Source organism: Scyliorhinus canicula, chromosome 5, assembly GCF_902713615.1.
Source record: "Scyliorhinus canicula chromosome 5, sScyCan1.1, whole genome shotgun sequence".
Classification (NCBI taxonomy): Eukaryota; Metazoa; Chordata; class Chondrichthyes; order Carcharhiniformes; family Scyliorhinidae; genus Scyliorhinus; species Scyliorhinus canicula.
In genome coordinates, this window is record NC_052150.1 from 31699410 (window position 1) to 31718176 (window position 18767).

The 18767-nt window shown below is 49.0% G+C and overlaps 1 protein-coding gene across 4 annotated transcripts in view; it reads right to left on the minus strand.

Annotated features, from left to right (window-relative positions):
• Positions 1–18767, minus strand: part of LOC119965893 — a 119797-nt gene that overhangs the window by 53785 nt on the left and 47245 nt on the right. For all 4 annotated transcript variants that reach the window (XM_038796863.1, XM_038796862.1, XM_038796864.1 and 1 more), the window contains 2 exons: positions 7953–8058; positions 365–456 (listed from right to left, as the gene is read on the minus strand). In XM_038796863.1, the coding sequence (XP_038652791.1) occupies positions 365–456; positions 7953–8058 (198 nt within the window). The remainder of the gene's footprint in view (positions 1–364; positions 457–7952; positions 8059–18767) is intronic.

The window sequence follows — 18767 nt, forward strand, 5'->3', positions numbered from 1 at the left end:
CAGGCCAGCAGCATGGTTCAATTCCTGTACCAGCCTCCCCGAACAGGGGCCGGAATGTGGCGACTAGGGGCTTGTCACAGTAACTTCATTGAAGCCTATTTGTTTCCGCCGGGTGCACCAGTTTCCTTCCGCAGACCAAAGATGTGCAGGGTAGGTGGATTGGCCATGCTCAATTGCCCCTAATTGTTCAAATGTTGGGTGGGGTTATATGGATAGGGTGGAGGATTGGACCTAGGTAGCGTAGTCTTTTGAAGAGTCGGCGCAGACTCGATGTGACAATAAGCAATTTTCATTTTCATTTCAATCTACTAACCTTAACGGCAATTGCCATTTTATAACTTGTCACTATATTTACAGCATCTACCTTAGCAACTGGGAGAGTCCTAAAGGAAATGGATTCTCCCCTTCTTCTGGTCCTTCCAACAGGAACTCGACATAAGGTAAGGGCAACGGCATCTGATGGAAAGAGATGTGCACAGTTTATCCATCAGTTGTATTTCATGAGTATTTTTAAAAATGTTGCCAAAACATAACCACACCAAAAGAGCTGCACATTAATGAGCAGCTCACCACTGAGTTCAAATGTATAGAATCCGGAATATCCTTTACAAAGGTGTTTTGTGGATAAGGCTCTTGGAACATTAAACAACACCTGCAGGATAAAGCTGGAAAAAGCTTGCAATATAATTCACTTTCCATTGATTTTACCTTCAACAGTCGATTGATGGGGAAGAAATTTGTTTGCATAGCACCACCTCCATGTCTGCACAGAAGCAGCACTCCTCAAACAAATCCCCTACCCCCCATTTCGATATAACTGTCTTGCATTCAGCATTTTCTACACTCCTTCAGTGTGAGATATTTAATAATTCAGATAATGCTTTTCCTCTTAACTGATTTGAATACCAAATTCATAAAATGTAACCAATGAATATGTTGTTGTGTTCTCTACTTTGCTTTACCTGGAAGGCTTGGATGCGTAGTGTTGAATAAAGAACACTACGTTAACACTGTGAACACTTTGTTAACAAACCAAACCATAAATTTATTTACACTACTAAAATTTGTTCACATTCCTAAAGTAGAAGCTTTCTATATTAAACTATGCTAGCTCTAATTAACAGAACTCTCACGTATACAACTGCTCTCTCTCTAGCTATTTTTTCACGCCTACTGCTACCCCCTTCATCTGTCCTTCTCTTCCTCTGACCCACAAGGCTCAGCATCATCCCTTATATAAGACTAGCTCCCTCTAGTGGCTGTCTGTATACATTTCATTAACCCTTGCATTGTCTTCACGTATGATAATACCACATATGTGACAAGCCTGCAAAAACAGTTACCAAGGAATTAAGACTGAGCTGGTATGAAAACCAGTAATCAAGATTCAGCAGCCAGCAAATACAATTAAATTGGATGTAAGATTTGTTTTCAAATATTTTGAATATCTATCAATCCAGGAAATTCTGACCATAATTTTAGTGCAAATCTCCCAGGAATTTGGACCCAGATACATACAACCTCATGGGGCAGAAACTGCCTAAAGCTGACCATCAGAAGAGGAGGGACACGGGCATGTCATTTCAGGAATTCCTGTACCTTAGGGCATCAGTGGGATCCGTATCCAACAGTTGGATGTGGTCTGCTCGATCAATGAGGGAAAACCTCCCTGACCACCATTATTTATGGAAAGTAGGATATAGTACCAGAGGCTCAGATGTGGGGAGGGGGATAGGGTGGCAGTGGATGGCTGTCTTGCATGTGGGAAACTGAGCAGAATGAGTTACCCCCAGGTCCTGCCAGATTCAACAGCAAAACATTATTCTTGTCTCTAATTGCGGGGAACAGCCAACTGGATTGACTGGCTGTCGAGATGGGTACGTTTTGGACACCCCGCTGCAAGCAAAGAGTGGGAGGGGGGTTGTGGCGGGGGGGGGAGGGTATTAGAGGCCAGTGTCAGGGTTCTGGGCCTGAGAGGTCAGAGGCCATGTTAGCTGGGGAGCAGAGTCCTTGGAGATGGGGAGAGCAGGTGTGAGGGAAGGGGGCGATTAGAAACATTATGCTTCAGTGAAGGGGGAGGGAGAATGAAGGCCATGTCAGGGGATGGGGGGGGGGGCGTTGTGATGGGAGATACTTTGGACGTCTCGGGGGAGATGAGATCAGTAGGGTCAGTCCATCAGTTCATGGGGGGTGGGAGTGTGGGTGTCATTCCAGGCCCCCGTATTGGAGAAGATGGGAGACGTCTGTCGGTAGATGGACAGCTTCAGTTGAGAGATCGAAAGGGTCACTTGGGGAAGATTGGAACGGTTAGCAGAGGTAGGAAGCTGAGAGACCTCGTGGAGGGGTGGGGGGGGGGGGGGGGGGGGGGAATAGGTTGGAGGTGTCACCTGGGGGCTAGTTTGGAAGCTGCTGTCCAGGGACGGACTGAAGTGAGGGATCGGAATTACTGGGGGAGGGGGAACTGAGGGAATGGTGCTATCTGATCCCATGGGGAAGGAGGGGTAGCTATTACATCCAGCATTCCTCGCCTTCCTCCAACTGCTAGTTTCTCGAGGCCTGGGAATCCTGGTTGACCAGAATTAATAAAATGGAGATTAAACCTGAGGAATGTAGAATACTGAAATAATCAACCTGCTTCTTGGGTCATTAGAACTGAAAATGGGCAGGTTTGTGGAGGGTATAAAATTTTTCAGATTTCAACATCCCACCAAACCCAACCTGTGTCAGCTGGTTAACATTCCCTCAGAGCACAGGAGGGAGATTTTTTGTCCTCTGTTCTGGCTCTATGATACAACACCCATTCAACACCACTCCCCTGATCTTTCCCAAAGCACTCTAAAACCGTTTCCTTTCAAGTTCTGATGCAGTTCCACTGAACATTACTATCGAATCTGCTTCTATCACCCTTTCGGGCAAGGCATTTCCTGTCACCACAATTTGGTGTGCTGTACAATGGCCTGATTTGCTGCAAAACTGGTTTGAATGCTCTAAGGAGAACAACTCCTGTTTCCCCAGTCTCTCTGCACAAAAAAACTGCTCATATCTGGTACTCGTGGTTGGAAAGTCTCTTCCACACCTTCTTTGAGGCCTCAATAACCTTCCTGAGGTGAAGTGGGTCCCATGGTAACAATGCTCCAAACACTTCACAGCAATTGTTATCACTCACCGCAAACGTGACATGCAATGTTATGACAATGGATTGCGCACCAAGCAACGTTCTGAACAAAGATGAGAAGAAATAAGTGGAGGTGAAAATGGAGGAATAGAAAGCTGGCAGGAGACCCAGCTTGAGATTCCTTCCCCTTCACTGCCCCACACTGCCCCCCCCCCCCCCCCCCCAAAAAAGATTCTCCCCCTCCCCCCACCAGCTCCTGCAACAGAACCAGTGCCAAATGTGGTGCTTTCCGTTCCTCCTCTAAATTCAACCGGAGAGGTCATAAAGGGGACCTTGACATTTGGGCAGTCAAGGGTCTCCATAAATTTTTCCCAGGCTTGTGCCCTGGAGAGGGCACTCCAGTTTCACTGCAGGTTGTTAACACAACATTGGCGACAGCAATTACGAGTGGCACCGTGGCAGATCGGTTAGCACTGCTGCCTCTCAGCGCCGGGGACTTGGCTTCAGTTCCAGCCTTGGGTGACTATGTGGAATTTGCACGTTCTCCAGGGTGCTCTGGTTTCATATCACAGTCCAAAGATGTGCAGATTAGGTGGATTTACATGATCAATATGCAGGCTTACGGGGATAGGGCCTAGGAAGGGGGCACTTTCGGAGCTCGGTGCAGACTCGATGGGCTAAATGGCCTCCTTCTGCAGTGTAAGGATTCCATGGATTCTATGGAGTGATAAGCCCAACACGACTGACATAACGGGTGCCACAGTCTTCGACACTAAGAGGAACTATTGTCTCCCACTAATCAGCCACCACCCACCTCAAATTGGACAGCCCCTGACTGATAAAGTCCGCCCCCTCCACGGTTCATCTGCTTCAATGAGCGCTTGGAGCTCACAGTCTCTGCTCACCAAGTGGACAAAATTCATCACTGCAGAAAAACAAACAAAACAAAAGGTGCCAACTCTCCCATTGGCAAGCTGGCACCTCAGCACCATGTGCACAGGACTGACAGACCGCTTGTGGCTGGATGATAATGCACGTAAGCCAGCTGTGATCGACTTGGAACCTAATAGCCTGAGCATTGGAATAAAAAGAGACCAGGCTTGCTGAGTGCAGATCACTGAAAGAAAATCATCGCACCTTCATGTAGCAGGGAAAGAGTTCATAGGAAATGTGTGTGCAAGATGTAGGCTTCACTGTGGGGAACTCGCTACTCTCAATGATAGAACACCCCAGAAATAGTTCAGAACGTGTTCTCTCCATCTGCTTCTCAACTCAAGTAGGGCCAATTAATCTTACGATTACCTATTCTCCATGACAGAGGTGAAAGGCCAGTTGGAACTTGACATTGTGATTAACAGAATCCCCAAGTCAGAACATTTATATCCACTGGGGTATTTTGCTGAATGAGTGGGCGTGGACCAGGGTGTGTGGGTTTTGTTGTTTCCACAAGTTTCCTGTAACCAACACCTTCTTTCAGAATAAACCATGCCACAAAGTGTTACAGGGGGCACCAGCTGGATCTGATCATCACCAGACGGGACTCTCCACACAGCATTTGAAACACATGCAGCTACCTCAGTGCTGACTGTGTTACAGGTCACTCACTGGTATGCCTGAGGGTTAGAAGGCAAGCCTTGAAGCTTTGTAATTCAAAGCAGAAATTCTATCCTCATATCAGAGCCATGTGTCCTACCCAGATAAAAACCAACAGTTCCACAGCTCAATTGAACAGGCACTGTCCAACATTCCAACACAGTGTAGAAATAAAATGGAACATACTTTGAGTCACCATCTCACATCAGTGCATTCTCAATAAATGGGAAGCAGGAAAATGCTGATTAGTTCATTGCTAACATCACTGTAATGGAAAGCAAGCAGGCCACTCATTAATTACGAGACAGATCTGAGCGAGTAGACCCTGAATGAATAAAGAGCCGCTCGAGGTAAAGTCCAACAGACGGATAGGTGGTGTGCCAATGGCCACTGGTTACAACTCTTCCTGAATCCCAAATGTCTGCCGACACAGGGACTGCGAGGGGCATTAATGAAGGGATCGAAAGGTCAACAGATCCACCTGCAAAGAAAACGGCTCCATTCAAATCAAGGGCAGGTGAGATCATCATCGGCTGGAATTAACAGTCGGAGAGATGGACAGAACACTAGCTTGAGTTGTACTCGCGGGAGAACACTGGCAGGGAGGAGGCTCCAGACACCATAGAAAGCCTGCCTGTCATGGCAATGCTGAATATCAAACTCACAGTGAGGGAGCTGAGCAAACTATTGACTCACCTGCCATGAGCAAAGCTCCAGGTGGTGAAGCGATACTCATCAGGCATGGGAAACCAGCATGCCTCAGCATCTGCACACACCTCACTGTCTCTGTTGGGGGGTGGAGGAGGGGGGGGGGGGGGGGGGGGGGGAGGGGGGGGGGGAGGGGGGGGGGGGCATCTCAGGATATGCATGATGTAACCGGCATGACCTCTACCATAAAAGGGAGGAGGCCTTTCTGGCAGAGTGGGTAGCATCCCTGCCTCTGCAGCAAAAGCTCCAGATTCGAGTCCCATCCCAGGATGCGATGGTTGGGGAAGGTGTGTTCGTAACATGTCCAAACAGTTTTATCTACCTTAATCCTTCCAACGTACACCAATGACAAGCAGTAAGAACAGCAGAATTTTCTGGGCAGCCATGTGGTGGAAAAAAAGTTGGTGCCTCTACCAACACCATCCATCGCTCCAGACTACAACAGATAAAAGGGCATGTTGCCACAGCAACTTGGACTTCCTGAGTGATCTGTAATACCAGCACCAACACAAGAACAAGGAACACCTCAGCAACAGCAACAACCACCATGGCATTCCTCTGCTTTTCATTGAGGTTAAAATATATGACCGTGGTGCCCTTGATAGACCGTAGATCCTGGCTGAGCACATCTATCCCGAGTTCCAGTGTGGCTGCAGAACTAGAAAATCTACAATTGACATGATCTTCTCAGTCCAGCAGTTGCAACAGAAATGCCGTGAATAAAGGAACCCACTATATATTGTCTTCATCAATCTCACCAAGGCATTCAACCATGTGAGCAGAGGGGGGTAGACTAAAGTAGCTGGAGAAAATTGGCTGCCTGCTGAAGCTGCTCAGTGTGATTTCCTCTTTCCATGTCAACATGACGGATAAGGTCAGCTGTGAGAGTGAAACATCCAAAACCTTTGAGATCAGCAGTGAGGTCAGAGTTCTGTTCTGGCACTGAGACCCTGGTGTAGTCTTCTCTTTCCAGCTGCCTTCATGATATCTGCAGAAGATGTATACTAACATACCAGAACGGATGGAAAGCTATGCAGCCTTGCTCACCTGAGATCCAAGAGAAAGCTGTGCCAAGCCCTCATCAGAGAGTTGCTCTATCCTGGCGATGCCACACTAACATTCCATACTGAGGAACATCGGCAGTGGCGAATGGATAGATTCTCTAACACCTCTGTGACGGTCACACCATGCCTCTAAGGATAACATGTTCCTAACTTTCAGGATACAGACTTCAGTCAATTAAGGCTTATGAAAATTTACTTTACCCAAGGTGGCCACAAAAGATTAGGTCACCTTCTGCGATTTCTGCACAAAGAATTGCCCTCCCTTGAATTACCCTAGCATTGAGAAACCACTTGTGAATTTATACTTGTTTTTGACTGGATATTGACTGGAACTCAAAATCAGTAGCACTGTGGCTGCGAGCTCAACCCTTGACAAAGAAATGTGCAGAGAAACCAGTTATGACAAGCAGGTTTGAACCGCTGTTATTAAACCCCATTGCGTAGCAGTGGCTCCTAACTTCGAGCCAGTTATGTAGGTAGTTGAAGTATTGATCATGGCAAGGCACGTGACCAAAACGGAAATAAAAAACAGAAAATGCTGGAAAAACCAAACTGGTCTGGCAGCATCTGTGGAGAGAGAAACAGAGTTCACGTTTTGAGGCCTTATGAATGAGTCATACGGACTCAAAAATTTTCAAGATTTTCCTGCCCCCTGCGTCGGGTTTTCCGGTGGCCGAGGCAGCTCATCATGGGCCGCCAAATGGGATCTTTCAGTCCCAATTGCATCAATGTCCAATTGCGTTGTTCGCAGGCAGTGCTGGCAGAGAGCCTGCCAGCCATCGGCGTCCCGTTTCCACCACAGGAAAACCTCTCTGCGGTAGGGCCTTCATTTCTCCGCAGATACTGCAAGACCCATTGGGTTTTTCCAGTGCTCCCTTTTTATTGCAGGTTTTCAGCATCCGCAGTATTTTGCTTTTATTTCAGTGACCAAAACTGACCTCAGATCACAAATCTTTTTACTCCAAGAACCAGGGGTGTGCTTGATCAGTGTGAAAATCAACAGAACAGGAGGGACCACCCTGCTGCAAGAAGAACAGAACCCCGCTGATCAACCAGTCAACACAGGCAGTGAGAGAGCGATTCATTAGTTTTCACATGTAAAGCGTTGCCGCTATATAACTTGGCCAACTGTTTGGAAGGGCATTGGAAAAGGTGAGGTGAAATGAAAAGCTCAGCTGATCAAGGAAAGGGCCGAGTGAAAACAGAGGCCAACAAATCCAGTCCCTTCTCTGCAGCAAATGCAACAGAGACTGCGGTGCTGGAATGGGGTGCTGAGCCACACCAGGCAATGTTAACACAGAGTTGACCACCATACTGCAAACCATCATCCTTCAAGACTGAAAGCTGCCGTTACTTATATATTTTATAGACTATATTCGTAGGCAAAAAAATAACTTTATATTCAATCAGACTTTCTTTTCTGCACTTATCCTGTCATGGGTTGCCAAAAAATACAGAACTTATAGACTTACAAAACGTTTGAGATCCTTGCATTTCATATTGACAACCCCACATAATAGACTGTAAATTGTTTGCAGCTTTTCATTGATGTACTCTCTTCTTCTGGCATGTATGCTCCTTCATAAAAACATTGAAATGTTTGACACAGTATCAGTTACACAGCATATATAGTGCACCATTTCAATTGAGTTGCAACAGCATCTAAATGGACAAAGAAGGAATCCATCAATGGGCCAGGGATGAGGCCTGAGCCCACAAGGGGAGGTGAATTTTGTTTTAATTTTACTAACTTTACACAGCAGGTCTGAGGGAAATATGACCCCAATATTGGTGGCCTATTGGAGAAGGCTGCGTAACAAAACCTGTGTAGGTGCTGGGTACGCACCCAAATTACTTGCATTTCAACTGATCTGGTAAATCAAGTTGCCTTCCATTTTACCCTGCACAATTTGATGGGATTATCTCTGGACAATAAGGAATTTGAGATTTAACTGAATCCAAGATGAGTTGTTTTGTAATTGCCAAGATTATTGATTATTATTTCTAATTGTATCTTACCTTCATCTTCATAGTATATGTCATCTATCTTTAAGACATGAATTGGAAAGGTTCACTCATCAAAGTTCCTTTGCTTCGGCTCACACCTATAAGGTTTCACCACTTAAGTACGGCAAAACCGCGAGTTGATTACGGTTGATTGTCAAACTTACCGATAGCTCTGTTATATCTGTACGGGATTTTATTCATCATTTTTAAAGGTAATCCTTTTTGTTGTCTTATCGTTTTCAATGTTCAGGGGCTTTAGTTATCCACCAGTTTTCATTGTTGCCTGGATTTAAAGGTGGGGTATACTCTCAGTTTACTAATCAAGCAATTTGGCAAACTGGATCCAAAATTGGCTTAGGGGTAGGAGGCAGAGTGTTGAAGGATGTTTTTGTTACTTGAAGCCTGTGTCCAGTGATGTACCGCTGGGATCGGCTGTTAATAGTGTACAGTAATGATCTAGAGACGAATTTGGGAGGTAGATCAATAAGTTCGCAGGTGACACAGAAATTGGTGGTGTGGTAAATAGAGTGGAGGAAAAGTTTAGACCACAGGACGATATAGTCGGGCTGGTCAGATGGGCAGAACAGTGGCAAATAGAATTTATGCCTGAAAAGTGTGAGATGATGCATTTTGGGAAGACAAACAAGGCAGAGGAATGTACAATGAACAGTAGGATGCAGGAAGTACCAAGGACCAGAGCGACCTTGGGGTGCATGTCCCAAAATCCCTGAAGACAGCAGGACAGGTAGATAAGGCGTTTAAGAAGGCATATGGGATACTTGCCTTTATTAACCGAGACATAGAATGTAAGAGCAGGGAGGTTATGATGGAGCTGTATAACACACTCGTTGGACTACAGCTAGAGTATTGTGTACAGTTCTGGTCACCACACTATAGGAAGGATGTGATTGTACTAGAAAGAGTGCAGAGGAGATTCACCAGGATGATACTTGGACTGGAGTGTTTCAGCTATGAAGAAAGGCTGGTTAGGCAGGGTTTTCTTCCTTGGAGCAGTGAAGACTGCGGTGGGACCTGATTAAGGTGCACAAAAGTACGAGGGAGATAGGTAGGGTAGATAGGAAAAAACTTTACTCCTTATTAGAGGAATCAACAACCAGGGGACATAGGTTTAAGATAAGCAACAGGAGATTTAAAGGGGATTTGAGGAAAAGCTTTTTCACCCAGAGGGTGGTCGGCATCTGGAACTCACTGCCTGAAAGAGTGGGGAACCCTCACAACATTTAAGTGGCATTTAGATGAGCACTTGAAAAGCCATAGCATACAAGGCTATGGACCAAGGGCTGGAAAATGGGATTAGGTAGCACAGTGGTTAGCATTGTTGCGTCACAGCGCCAGGGTCCCAGGTTTGATTCCCGGCTTGGGTCAATGTCTGTGTGAAGTCTGCATGTTCTCCCCGTGTCTGCATGGGTCTCCTTCGGGTACTCCGGTTTCCTCCCACGTCCCGAAAGACGTGCTTGTTAGGCGAACTGGACATTCTGAATTCTCCCTCTGTGTACCCGAACAGGCGCCGGAGTGTGGCGACTCGGGGATTTTCACAGTAACTTCATTGCAGTGTTACTACTTGTGACACTAATAAAGATTATTATTATAGATAGGTGCTTGATGGCTGGCACGGACACAATGGGACTATGGGCCTCTTTCTGTGTTGTAAAACTCTAAAACTCTAAGCTCTGACTGTAGTTGTGTTCCTGAAGAAAGAAATGTCTAAAAATTTGAGTGTACCCAAAAATAGGTATGGGGGCAGGGGGGAGGTCACATCTTCACACGCATATAGAGGGGCAGAGGTGATATTGATCCTGATTATCAATGGATGAACAAGCTGAGGACATTTATTAGGCATTCAAAGTAAACTCATCCATGTAAACAAATTGAACACCAGGCTGCTGCAACACCAGTGGCGGCCCAGGGATGAACATTTGCCCCAGGGCATACCCACATTGCAGGGAGAGCTTCAAACAGATACTAGATCCTGTTTTGAATTTGTAAAATATCCTAATGTTTGTTTCAAGAGTGGGTCCTGGTTGGCAAACTTTTTCTTCCCACGTACCTATATGGTGAAGCAGCGAACATGCCACTTAAAATATTGGATGTATAATGTCTCCAATAACGTAATCAGATAAGAACTTTACGGGAAAGAGAATTGCAGGGTTATGGGGAGAGGTTCGGGAGTGAGGCTAAATGCTTTGCTCTTTCAAAGAATTAGCATGGCCATGGCAGGCTGAATGGCCTCCTTCTGTGCTTTGACCATTCTTTGCTTCTATGATTTAGCGCCTGATAAACAGGTGCTGCACAGCTAAATTTCTTTGCCAATCAATCAAACAATGTGCTGAAAAGGCAAGAAGGTGGCATTTATGTTTAAACGAGAGATGCTTTTTGGGGGGCTAAATTGTCCTTTCATTTGCCAAAATGTCATAGAGCAGAATTCTCCGGTCGCACCTGCCCCGAAACCGGAAATTCCTGCCTAGGGTCAAGGGATCTTTCAATAGTCCACCAAATTGTCCCTCCCGCCCACGACAATTTCCATGGTGGGGCGGAATGGGAAAATTGACCCCGTGACATAAAAGTTCTAAAATTAAAATTCTGCCCCTCTGTTGACGGGATCCCAATGTTGGCACGGCAGAAGGAATTGGAATCAGTTGAGTTCTGCCCACCTAAGACAACATGGTAATCCTGACCCAGAGGAGGCAGTTGCTTTTTCCGCCCACCCCTGTTAGGCCTGACAGCAGTTTGGGTTATACTGGGCATTTTGCCCAGTTCTGCTGTACCTGTTGTGGGCCTTTGGTTTTGCCATCGATCAAGACAACATGTGACAATTAATCCTTGATGAATCAGCTGCCTGTTCCGAAATGTGACTTTGTCACAAAGCTTTTGCATCTTTTTAACCTGGACTTCGACTCCGTTTGGGCCTCAACTGCCCCTTTTTTGGAGAGAATATTGACAATATTGCACTCTGTTGCATTTCTCCAGGCTTAGGACAGCTATGCTGAATACGTATATGACTATATTCCCAGGACTTGATGACATAACCCACATGAGGCTTGCGAAGGGGCAATGATTAAACTCCCTCGCTGAATACGAGCTCCCACGTTAAAGCAGACGGGGGAACCCTAAACCATGTATAGCGACACTTCTGCATAAAATTGGCCAGTTTGGGTACCGACAGCAAGGAGAGACCAGGCTGGGATCTTTTGTGCTGCATTAATAATAGTTATTGTAAATAAAACGTTATTTCCTTCTGCAGCTCAGTGTGGACTCTCATCGTGGCCTACTGGACTTGGGTTGGAAACAGTAGCAGGGAAACGCAATGATCGTAAGACCTATACAAACGTTTGTATCAGTCTTACGATCATTGTGTTTCCCTGCTACTGTTTCCAACCCAAGTCTCTGGAGGCTTACCCATCTTACATTTTAATACTATTCTGACTTTTTTATTTCCCTCCTTTCCACTGTGCTTCCACCCCTGGAGACGGTCAGCGATTTGGAAGTAGAGAAAGAAAATCCTTATGGGTGGTTATAAAATCCAGTTGATGGATGGTGGAGAATGGCTAGCAGAGCGTGAGTCATCCTTGCTTACTATATAAAAATATAATATTCCCTTGCCAGCATTACACACTCTCACGAGACATGCTGCTTCAAAGGCAGGTTTAGTAGAATTAACCATGTTTCTGACCCGAGAAATGACATTCCACATACCATTTTGCTCTCTTTGCAAATGCTGATACCAGGACTTATGGTACAGTTTCCCCACAGGACGGCTACACTGGAAGTTCATAATCATAAAGCTGGCACTTATCACCAGATGCTTCAATCAACTGACGAGATTGTCAGAAAAAATTCAATTCAATCCACAAAAAAGCAAGGATGAAACAACAGAGTCAAGAATCTAAATCTGCGAACTGAGGAAGTGCTAATCAAAAGATTAAAATGCCTCCCTCGAGATGGAAATGGGATACTGCTCAGTGGGAATCTGGGATGTGACCTAAAGAGCATGGGTGAGATATACCGGTTGCGTTGTGCCCAAAAGGCAACATGGCTGGTAGATGCCGAGTGATTCCACTTCTGGGTTCTACCAGCCTCGCCATGTCTTGCGAGATCTAATACTATCCCATTGTTGACGGGATCACCTTTTAGCAAATCTGCATATTGGAGTGAGACAGCTAGTCTCACTCTGATATGCATTCCCACAATGTACTCAATGGTACATCATGGGAATGCATACATAGTTAGATGCAATCTAACCCCCTTGCCTTTGAGACCTCGGGTGAGTGCTATTCAGTGCAGGTCCCCACAAATGGGGACCAGATAGTATGCACTTGAGGGGGTCTCCCAGGGGATTGGAGGCTCCAGATGCTTGCACTCCAGGCAGGGTGACATCCTGGCACTGCCAAGGTGCTAAGCTTGCATTTTTCCTGCAATGGGGATTGAGCCTTGGGTACTCTGTGGAAATTCCTGAGGAACTTTAATGGTGAGTTAGGGGGGGTGGGGGGAGATGAGGGATCGGGTTGCCATTTAAAAATGGTGTCCCGATTTCATCGTTCATTGAGGAGTTCCGGCGAATGGAGCTCCTCAGGGCAGGAAACGGAACTAACTGCAGCCTCAGCTGAGGCTGAGGCCCCTGATCTACCCGTATGGTTGTTTGATCGTGTTGTGTTTTTTGCCGCTCTAAGCGCTGGGATACACTTGGCCAATCGTGCGCGTTACAGGACTCTGTTCCGGTTCAGGTAGATTGTGCTCAACATGATCAAAATAACATATTTGGTACGATTGCTGTTTTTCAGAATAATGGAGAAAAAAAATTGTACAAGCAAATAAAGATTAATTTGAAGAGGAAAACTATTTTCACACAGAGGGTGGTGGGAGTCTGGAATGCGCTGCCTGAAAGGGTGGTGGAGGCAGAGGCCCTCACAACATTTACGAAGTATTAGGATGTGCACATGTGGTGCCAAGGCATACAAGGCGATGGGCCAAGTGCTGGAAAATGGGGTTAGAATAGTTAGGTGGCTGTTTTTGACCGGCGCAGATGTGGTCGAAGGGTCTTTTCTGTGCTGTAGACCTCTATGACTCTACCTATTCTCATTCCGAAAACAGGCAACAGAGATACTGGGATAATTTCTGACATTTTCATTGAATAGTGACCCCCTTCTAGGGTCAAGGGCACACACAACGGGTGTCCCAGGGAATGGCTTAGGTCATTTTCATGGACCCTGATGGGAGGTGGAATGCTTCGCTGAGGCCCACAAAATAAATGGATTTAAAGTGCTTTACTCTCTCTTTGAAACAGGTCTGCCTCTGGAACAAAGAACAACACAGCACAAGAACAGGCTCTTCGGCCCTCCAAGGCTGAGCCGATCACGTGTCCTATCTAGACCAACCGCCTGTATCCTTCTATATCCCGTCTGTTCAGGTGCATATCCAGATAAGTCTTTATTTTTAAAAAATAATTTTTATTAAGATTTTCACAAAATATAAACAACACAACAATATTAACAGAATAACCATTGTAAAAACCCAAGAACAACACCCACCCCCCTACAAAAGTAACTACTAAATCGAAACAAAAAAAGCAAACAACAGAAAGGAAAGAGATAACACCCGCCACATCCGACAAACCCATTCATTTACACACTTCTCCCTCCCCCCCAAACCCAATACCCCCCCCCCCCCCCGCCCCCCCCCCCCCCGGGGTGGCTGCTGCTGCCGGCCTATTTCCATACCATTCCGCCAGGAAGTCCAGGAAAGGCTGCCACCGCCTAAACAACCCCTGTACTGATCCCCTCAGGACAAATTTCACCTTGTCCAATTTAATGAACCCCGCCATATCATTGATCCAGGCCTCCACGCTTGGGGGCCTTGCATCTTTCCATTGGAGCAAGATCCTCCGCCGGGCTACTAGGGACGCAAAGCCAGAACACCGGCCTCTTTCGCCTCCTGCACTCCCGGCTCCACTGCAACCCCAAAAATTGCGAGTCCCCAGCCTGGCTTGACCCTGGATTCTACCACCCTCGACACCGTCCTTGCTACCCCCTCCCAAAACTCCCCCAGCGCTGGGCATGCTCAAAACATATGGGCGTGGTTCGCTGGGCTCCCCGAGCACCTAGCACACCTGTCTTCGCCCATGAAAAACCTACTCATCCTCGTCCCAGTCATGTGGACCCTATGCAGCACCTTGAGCTGTATGAGGCTAAGCCTCGCACAGGAAGAGGAGGAATTCACCCTTTCTAGGGCATCCGCCCACGTTCCCTCTTCAATCTCCTCACCCAGCTCCTCTTCCCATTTACCCTTCAGCTCCTCCACCGAGGCCTCGTCTACCTCCTGCATTACACGGTATATGTCCGAAATCCTCCCTCCTCCAACCCACACCCCCGAGAGCATCCTGTCCCGTACTCCACGTGGGGGCAGCAAGGGGAACCCCTCCACCTGCCGCCTGGCAAACACCCTAACCTGCATGTACCTAAACATATTCACCGGGGGGAGCCCAAACTTCCCCTCTAACTCCCCCAAGCTCGCGAACCTCCCATCCACAAACAGGTCCCTCAACCTCCTAACACCTACCATGTGCCAGCCCAGAAATCCACCATCAATGCTCCCTTGAACAAACCGGTGGTTCCCCCGTATCGGGGACTTCATCGAGCCCCCCACCTTTCCTCTATGCCGTCTCCATTGTTCCCAAATTTTGAGGGTAGCAGCCACCACCGGGCTTGTGGTATACCTCGTTGGAGGGAGCGGCAACGGCGCCGTTACCAGCGCCTCCAGGCTCGTGCCCACACAGGACGCCATCTCCATCCTCTTCCATTCTGCCCCTTCCCCGTCCATTACCCACTTATGCACCATCGATGTGTTGGCAGCCCAATAGTACCCACAGAGGTTGGGCAGCGCCAGCCCCCCCCATATCCCTGCCCCGTTCCAAGAACACCCTTCTCACCTTCGGAGTCCCATGCGCCCACACAAATCCCGTAACACTCCTGTTAATTCTCCTAAAAAAGGCCTTCGGGATAAGGATTGGAAGGCACTGGAACAGGAACAAAAACCTCGGGAGCACCGTCATCTTGACGGACTGCACCCTCCCCGCCAGTGACAGTGGGAACATATCCCACCATTTGAATTCCTCCTCCATCTGCTCCACCAACCTTGTGAGGTTGAGCTTGTGCAGGGCCCCCCAACTCCCAGCCACCTGGACTCCTAGGTACCTGAAGCTCCTCCCTGCCTGCTTCAGTGGGAGCCTACCAATCCCCTCCTCCTGATCCCCCGGGTGCACCACGAACAACTCGCTCTTGCCCTGGTTGAGCTTATACCCAGAGAAGCCCCCAAATTCGCTGATAATCCTCATCACCTCCGGAATCCCCCCCACCGGGTCCGCCACATAGAGCAACAGGTCGTCCGCATAAAGCAACACTCGATGCTCCTCCCCACCCCGCACCAGACCCCTCCAGTTCCCTGACTCCCTCAACGCCATGGCCAGGAGCTCAATTGCCAACACAAAGAGCAAGGGGGACAGGGGACACCACTGTCTCGTCCCCCGGTACAGCCGAAATTACTTCCAACCTCCTCCTATTCGTGGCTACACTCGCCATCGGGGCCTCGTAGAGCAGCCTTACCCAACGGACAAACCCCTCCCCAAACCCAAACCTTTCCAACACCTCCCACAGATACCCCCACCCAACCGTATCAAAGGCCTTCTCCGCATCTAATGCCACCACTATCTCCGCCTCCCCTTCCACAGCCGGCATCATAATGACATTGAGGAGCCTTCATATGTTGGTATTCAACTGCCTTCCCTTCACAAACCCCGTCTGGTCCTCGTGAATGACCCCCGGCACACAATCCTCTATTCTTGTGGCTAAGATCTTTGCCAGCAGCTTGGCGTCTACATTTAGCAGCGAGATCGGCCTATATGACCCACACTGCAGAGGGTCCTTGTCCCGCTTAAGGATCAAGGAAATCTGTGCCCGTGACATAGCTGGGGGCAAAGCCACCCCCCACCCCCCTGCCTCGTTAAAGGTCCGGACCAACAGGGGGCCCAACAGGTCCGCATAAATTTTATAAAATTCGGCCGGAAACCCATCCGGCCCCGGCGCCTTCCCCGACTGCATGCTCCCTATCCCTTTAACCAGCTCAATCGGCGCCCCCAGTCCCTCCACCTGCCCCTCCTCCACCCTCGGAAATCGCAGCTTGTCCAAGAAGCGCCACATTTCCCCCCCCCCCCCCACCCCTCCACCGGGGGTTCAGACCAGTACAGTTTCCCATAAAAGTCCCTAAAGACTCCATTAACGTCTACCCCCCTCCGCACCACCTTCCCAACTCCGACCGTCACTCCCCCAATCTCCCTGGCCGCGTCCTGCTTTCGGAGCTGGTGTGCCAGCATCCTGCTCGCCTTCTCCCCATATTCATACACCGGCCCCTGTGCTTTCCTCCACTGAGCTTCCGCCATTCTGGTAGTCAATAGATCGAACCTGGCCTGAAGGCTACGCCGCTCCCCCAGCAATCCCTCCTCCGGAGCCTCCGCATATCTCCTATCCACCCTCACCATCTCCCTATAAGTCTCTCCCTCTCCCTCTGCTCCCCCGTCTCCCTATGGGTTCGGATGGAAATCAACTCCCCTCTAATCACTGCCTTCAATGCCTCCCAGACCATCCCCACTCGGACCTCCCCGTTATCATTGGCCTCAAGGTACCTCTTGATACACCCTTGAACCTTCCCGGCCACCTCGTCATCTGCCAGTAGCCCCACCTCCAAGCGCCAGAGCGGACGCTGGTCCCTCTCCTCCCCCAGCCCGAGTTCCAGTGCGGGGCATGATCCAAAATGGCAATGGCCGAGTATTCAACATCCTCCACCCTCGAAACCAGCCCCTTGCTCAGGACAAAAAAATTAATCCTAGAATAGGCCTTATGCACGTGGGAGAAAAACGAGTACTCCCTGGCCCTTGGCCTCGCAAACCTAAAGGGATCCACCCCTTCCATCTAATCCATAAACCCCCTCAACACCTTAGCAACCGCCGGCCTCCTACCCGTCCGGGACTTGGATCGATCCAATGGGGGATCCAGCACCGTGTTGACATCTCCCCGTGATCAGGCCCCCCACCTCCAGGTCCGGAATGCGGCCCAACATGCGCCGCATAAACCCCGCATCATAGAACATAGAACATTACAGCGCAGTACAGGCCCTTCGGCCCACGATGTTGCACCGTCCTGTGAAACCCTTCTAAAGTCCCTCTACACTATTCCCTTATCGCCATATGCCTATCCAATCCCCAGTTTGGGGCGTAAACATTCACCAACACCACCCGCTCCCCCTGCAGCTTACCACTCACCATCATATACCTCCCGCCACTGTCAGCCACCACCTTTAACGCCTCAAACGGCACCCTCTTTCCCACCAGGATCTCCACCCCCTGATTCTTCTCATCCATCCCTGAATGAAATACTTGGCCCACCCACCCCTTCCTCAGTCGAACCTGGTCCGCCACCTTCAGGTGCGTCTCTTGGAGCATGGACACATCCGCCTTCAGCCCCTTCAAGTGCGCAAACACCCGGGCCCGTTTGATCGGCCCGTTCAGTCCCCTCACATTCCAGGTTATCAGCCGGATCAGAGGGCTCCCTGCCCCCCTCCCCTGCCGACTAGCCATAACCCATCCCCTGCCCGCCACTGGCCAGCGTCCCCCGCTCGGCCTGTTCCCCACGGCGGCAACTCGCCCCATCCTCAGCACCCACTGCATACTCCAGCTCCTTTCTGGCCATTTCAGCAGCAACCCGGTAACCCCCCCCCCCCCACCAAGGCTAGGACCCCCTCCTAGCCGCACCCTCCCCTCCGCAGCACTTCCGTGAGCCAGCTACTGTCTGCTGACCCCGGCGACTCCAGCCACACCTCCGACCCCTCCCCATGTGGGACTACTCCTCCTCCTTCGTGCCCACCAACCGGCCCCCTCCCCCCCACCGCTCTTGCGCGGGAAAATAACAGCCAGCAGAGGCCCGCGCTTCTCAGCCCCGACCCCGCCCTCCATCAACCAGAGAAAAGCCCGTGCTTTCGCCCTGCCCAACCCCGCCTCCTCTAGGGCAACTCCCATTGCCAGTCCCCACCACCAGCTCCCCGCACTCCCAGTTTACCTCCCTGCCCGAACCCGTCCACCAGACCCATACAAAAAGACATAAAAACATCGCCCCACCCACCCTAAAACCAACACACATCCTGCATTAAACAGAGAACCACCCCCCCCCCTCCAGAGCAAAAATTAAACACAGTTACATTTTCATACAAAACCCCCA